Source organism: Camponotus floridanus, unplaced genomic scaffold, assembly GCF_003227725.1.
Source record: "Camponotus floridanus strain SB8 unplaced genomic scaffold, Cflo_v7.5 scaffold92, whole genome shotgun sequence".
NCBI classification, from domain to species: domain Eukaryota; kingdom Metazoa; phylum Arthropoda; class Insecta; order Hymenoptera; family Formicidae; genus Camponotus; species Camponotus floridanus.
The window spans coordinates 171238-177387 of record NW_020229863.1 but is presented as its reverse complement, the minus strand read 5'-3'; the positions used below and the strand labels follow the sequence as shown (position 1 = coordinate 177387).

Below are 6150 nucleotides of genomic sequence, written 5' to 3'. Positions count from 1 at the left end.
ATTCCGCGTGTAATTTGAATTACAAGCCCCCTACGTCATACCCGTATTCTTTCACAATCTATCGGGTTACGACGCCCACTTCATTATCAAGGATGTGGCTAACGCGTATCCCGGCAGCGTCGAGTTGTTGCTGGTGACGAAGGAATCGTACATAGCTTTCTCGAAGACCGTTCGAGATAGCGCGGCGGCGGCGGCGGAGGGAGACGGGGGAAACACCGCGTGTTCCAGATACCAAATTACGATTCGTGGACTCGTTCAAGTTTTTAAGCGCCGGTCTCGATAAGCTGGCGTCGTATCTCGACGAGAGCAAACTGACTATCGCGCGAGGCGAGTTTCGCGATCTCTCGCACGACGACTTCCGGCTTCTCACGCGCAAGGGCGTGTTTCCGTACGAGTACGTCGACAGCGTCGAGGGATTGCGGGAGACGCGTCTCCCGCCGCGCGAGTCCTTCTACAGTTTTCTGACTGGTGACATCTATCGGAGAGGGATTACGCGCACGCGACGCGCGTCTGGAAGCGATTTAGCGTCGAAAATCTAGGCGAGTACAGCGATCTCTATCTGAAGACCGACGTTCTTCTGCTCGCGGACGTGTTCGAAAATTTTTGCGCCGCTTGTTTGGAGAGTTACGGTTTAGATTCCGCGTACTACTTCACGCTGTCGGGATACACGTGGGACGCGATGCTTAAATACACGGGGGTCCGTTTCGAACTGCTCACCGATATCGATATAATGATGTTCGTGGAACACGGAATACGCGACGGTCTGAGTCAGTGCTCCAACAGATACACTCGCGCTAACAACAAGTACATGAGCGCGTACGATCCATCGCGACCGTCGATCTGATGTATCTCGATATCAACAATCTATACGGTTGGGCGATGTGTCAGTCGTTGCCGTACGAGCGATTTGACACGCGTTTACGCACTAACGCGAATAACGATTTTGAGAAGAATCTGTACAAGTTGATGAACAACGCCGTCTTCGGCAAGACCATGGAGAACGTGCGCAATCGCGTGGACGTTCGACTCGCGACTCGATGGAACATTCGATTCGGAGCCGAGGCGCTCATCTCCAAGCCGAATTTTCACAGTAGAAGCGTATTCTCGGAGAATCTCATGGCCGTGGAATTGCGCAAATTGGATGCGAAGATTGACAAACCGATCTACGTAGGCATGTCCATTCTCGATATATCCAAGATTCATCTGTACGAGTTTCACTACGAATACATGTCGCCGCTCTACGGCGATAAGTATAAGATATTGTACACCGACACGGACAGTCTCATTTATAGCGTAGAGTGCGAGGAAGCGTACGAGCGAATGAAGCGCGACATCGATAGATTCGACACGAGCGATTACGCCGTCGACAATCCCTATGGCGTGCCGCGCGCAAATAAAAAGATTCTCGGTCTGATGAAGGACGAGAACAACGACGCTCTCATGCTCGAGTTCGTCGGATTCAGAGTGAAGATGTACGCGTTGCGAGTCGAGGGTAGGGGCGACACTAAGAAGAGCAAGGGCCTGAGGAGCAGCGTCGTCGCGAGAACGCTGACGTTCGACGATTACGAGCGCTGCTTGAGACGCGAGATCGAGATGACTCGCGAGCAGTCGTGCCTGAGATTCAAGTTACACGAGGTGTACACCGTGCGCGAGTCGAAGGTGGCGCTCAGTCCGTACGACGATAAGCGCTACGTCGTGCCGGATTCGACCGATACTCTGCCGTGGGGGCACTACAGGATACCTCTGTGAGGAGAGGCGCGGATAGATCTTAAGCGCTATGCGACGTATTTTTACAGATATGCGTAAGGTATTTTATTATCTTTAATGTTATCCAATATATATGTTCGTTGCGATGCGTTACAATACGCGCAATGTATTTTCTTATCTTTAATATTACAAATATACCGAGTGTTTCAGACCACCCGTACACCCCATTTTAAAGCAAAGGAAGTGGTTATTTTGAAAAATGTTTCAGACAAAAGTTGTTGAAGATAAAGTAATGCATTACATGGGTAAATTTGATTGACCTTGGGTGGCGTCGTGAAAGTCATGTCAAGGTCGACTTGAATTTTTTAAATGGGAACCCCTATTTTTCATTGCATATTCTTGTAGCTTATCTCGAGAGCTTTCCAAAACACTATAATTAAGTACCTTTTTATTAAGTACTTTTTGAGTTATAAGGCTTGAAATAATTTCTTAATTTTATATAAACCATAAAATATCTAGTAAACCATTCATTTTTCGATTATCTTACCTTCATACTTTTATGTACAAAATAATGAGAGGAATCAATTGGTGTAAAGAAAACACATAGTTGTTTCTAAGAAAAAATATGGAATTGTTAATTGCAAATTACATATTTTTTCTTAGAAACAACTATGTGTTTTCTTTACACCAATTGATTCCTCTCATTATTTTGTACATAAAAGTATGAAGATAAGATAATCGAAAAATGAATGGTTTACTAGATATTTTATGGTTTATGTAAAATTAAGAAATTATTTCAAGCCTTATAACTCAAAAAGTACTTAATAAAAAGGTACTTAATTATAGTGTTTTGGAAAGCTCTCGAGATAAGCTACAAGAATATGCAATGAAAAATAGGGGTTCCCATTTAAAAAATTCAAGTCGACCTTGACATGACCTTCACGACGCCACCCAAGGTCAATCAAATTTACCCATGTAATGCATTACTTTATCTTCAACAACTTTTGTCTGAAACATTTTTCAAAATAACCACTTTCTTTGCTTTAAAATGGGGTGTACGGGTGGTCTGAAACACCCGGTATATATTCGTTGCGACACGTTATAATACGCGCGATGTATCTTTTCGTCTGTAATATCGCGCGAAAATATACGTATGTTCGTCACAATATGTCGGCTTTGTCTATCCATAAATTATGCGACTTGTCCATTCCCAGCCACTTCACGAGAACCGCGTCGCCCTTCCGGCGCAGCACTCTCTCCACGAGATACACGTCGGGATCGGAGACTCGCTGCAACTCGTGCTCGTAGAATCCGCCGGCTATCGGCTCGCCGCGCGAATCCTTCAGCAGATACGTCGCGGAATTCGTCCTTCGCACCTCGGCTACGCGGAAGATCTCCGCGGTCCAATTCGGCGTGTATCCCTTCTCGAACAGCGTCTTGTACTTGCTCACGCGCACGGGATCGTTCGGTCGAAATTTTCCCGGAGCGGCGATCTTCGGGTGGCTCTACCCCGTCGACAGGAGTCTCGACGCTCGAGCGGGCGTCACGTCGATCGGACGCATCCCGATGATTCGATGCTTGTGAGCGTTGTACTCGGATATTAGACGCGGCAGCACGTCGAGCCACTTATACGTTCCGTTCATCGCGAAGTACTCCCACATTGAGTTCTTGAGCGTGCGATTGAAACGCTCGACGATGGACGCTTTCAGCACAGAATACGTCGAGTAGTGATTGATGCCGTGTCTATCTACGAATTTTCGCACCTCGGCGTTGTAGAACTCCTTTCCTTTGTCGGTCTACAGATTCCTCGGGCGACGTCTGGAGGCGCGCGTCACGCTCGACAGGGCTCAAGCGACCTCGTCGCCGCTCTTTCTCTTGAGCGGTACCGCGCGTACTTGCTCAGAGCGTCGATGACGGTGAGTATGTAATTGTGGCCTCTGTTCCGTCCGGCGTAAGGACGCATCTTGACGACGTCCGCTTGCCACAGATCGTCGTATCCGCGCACCGCGACGCGGCGGCGGGGGAAGTTCTTTCTCGCTGGCGCGTGCAGCTCGTTCACGAGTCTCCGTTTCGCGGCGCTCATCTCGCCGTCTTTATTTTTTTCTACCATCTCTTCGACTGTTGATTATCAGGAGTTTTAGCGCCCAGTTGTATGATTACCTTATTCGGATCGATCGTCTTAGGAATCGCAGCCGCCGCCGCCGCCTTTGCCGCCGCCGCCTTCGCCGCCGCCCTCGTCGCCGTCGTCGTCGTCGCGACCGTTCTTCTCGCGAGTTCGTTCGCGTCTTTCCTCAGACGCGCCATCTCGGCGTCCAGTTCTCGCAATTTCACGTTGGAAGTCAGCGCCTTCGCCGTCAATTCCTGCAACGTTCTGTCGTGACCGCTCAACGCGGCTCGATTTCTCTCGTTGTTCGTCGCTACATTGTTCACGTGCGACAGAGATCTCTCCAAGGCGCGCACTCGCTTCTCCGTTTTCTCGCCGATCTTCTCGAGCCGCGCGACGGAGATCCCCAGTTCGCGCGACAGTTTGCTCGACGCGTCCCCGTTCGTCCAATTCGTCTCGACGGAGATCGCCCAGTCGCTTGTCGACGACCACGTGCGAGGCCGATCTCTCCGCCTCGACGGTCTCGATCCTCGTCGCGGCGAGCTCCTGCAGATTCTCCAGTGTTTGCAGCCGATTCTCGAGAGCGCTCCCTCGCGCGAATCCGCGTAACGTCGGCTTCCAGAGCGCTCGATCTTTCGGTCGCGGCGCTCTCGAGAGCGTCGATCTTCTTGCTCAGAGCGACGATTTTCTTCGCCGTCGAGGTCGCGTTGTTATCCGCTAGCGTTCTCGCGCTCGTGATAAGCTAGTGATTACTCGCCACGTTCGCTCTCACCACATGTATAACGCTTTCGACGTAACTCTTGTTCGTCGCGTCGGTCGGTCAGACAACTCCTCGTATCTTGAGACGCCGCGCATCGTAATGCGACGCGGAGGGAGAGACGTCGGAGACGGTCAGGCACAGCGCGTTATCGCGCACGTAATTTCGCAGAGATTCCACGCTCGCGCGCAATCTGACGCTCGTCGCGTCGCGACCGCGTCTTCTCCGCGTCGACACTCGGAACTTGCTCGCGGACATCGCGTCGTCGAATGAGGCGCGCGCGATCGTCTCACAGTATCTCGCCCGCTTCGCGGAGCTCCTCGATTATCGACAGGATCTCGTTGTCGTGAGCGTTGTTGCCGGCTTGACGAGAAGCGTCCAGCAATCGGAGACGATCCACCAATTCGTTCGGATCGTCCCAGTGAACGTAATCCACGGTGTCGCGGGTCGCGCGCATAGCCCGCGGCACGCGACCCCCGCCGATCCTCTTCCTCGGACTGTCCGTCCGCAGGATCGGAGCTATGACGTGCTTGTACTTGTATCCCTTGTTTCCCAGTACGGGCATGCGAATATTGTGCTCGTGCCTGTGAGCGTTAGTTTGCAGAAGTATGCTCCTGTACGCGGCTTTGTCTCTCTCGATGTACTTGAAATCGTCGGGAATTCTCTTGAAGATCAATTCGTACAGAAGTACGGGAGTACCGGCGTATCTAACTCCGTCCACGAATATCGGCGCCTACGTCGAATCGCTTGTCCCCGAGCATAGTGCCCGCGTCAGCGAAGTAGACTCCGTAAACGTGATCGAAATCGCTCGGCGCGCCGCCGCCGAGAAGAGCGCCCACGTACTTTCGCGCCAACGGGCTCAATTGGATCGCGCAAGATGTCTCGCCCTCGAGGAGTCCGCAGAGGCCGTCTCACGGACGTTTCGAGCGTCGCCGGCGATCCGAGGATGACGTCGTCGTTCGTCTCGAACATCTCCTCGACGGGCGGCTGCGCGAAAAGGTCTCCGCTCGCGAATTCGCGATGCTCGTCGTGCGCGAATCTAGCGTCGCGACGTCGCATCGCGGTGGCGACCGCGATCGCGTCGCGGGAACTCGAGTCGCGCGCTCGAGAGAGAGGAGCGTCGGGAGATTGTCCGCAGCCAACGTCGCTTTTCTGCGATCCATGGGTTTTGTTGTACCGAGAGCCGCACGATAGTTCGACGATGACATGAGGGACATTCTGAGCATCGGCGGGGAACCCGTCTTCGACGATCGCATCGTGAAGATCGAGATTCGCACGTACAATCCGTACGCCAACATCACTTTCGGATACAGCGACGAGATATGAATACCCATACAACAGCAGCTGCTGACGAAGAGAGAGAAGTCGCAGGCCTGTTGACTCTTAATCACCACGAATTTCACTGGACCGACGGATACGTGGAGTATAGGCACGCGAAGCAGATCGTTCGCGACGCGATATATCGCGCGTCGAGGGATCTCGTGTTGAACGCCGCGGTGACGATCTACGTCAAGGGTCTCGAGAAGAAGAAGTTGCTGGCCGACATCGCGGGAGAGGTCGCGGAACAGCTCGACCTGACGAT

At 52.1% G+C, this 6150-nt stretch overlaps 1 protein-coding gene across 1 annotated transcript; it reads left to right on the top strand.

The window, feature by feature from the left end:
• The first annotated feature begins 879 nt into the window (after positions 1-879).
• Positions 880-1749, top strand: LOC112639814. The gene has a single exon (XM_025414963.1). It carries the CDS (start codon positions 880-882, stop codon positions 1747-1749), a length of 870 nt encoding a protein of 289 aa, XP_025270748.1.
• The last annotated feature ends 4401 nt before the right edge of the window (positions 1750-6150 follow it).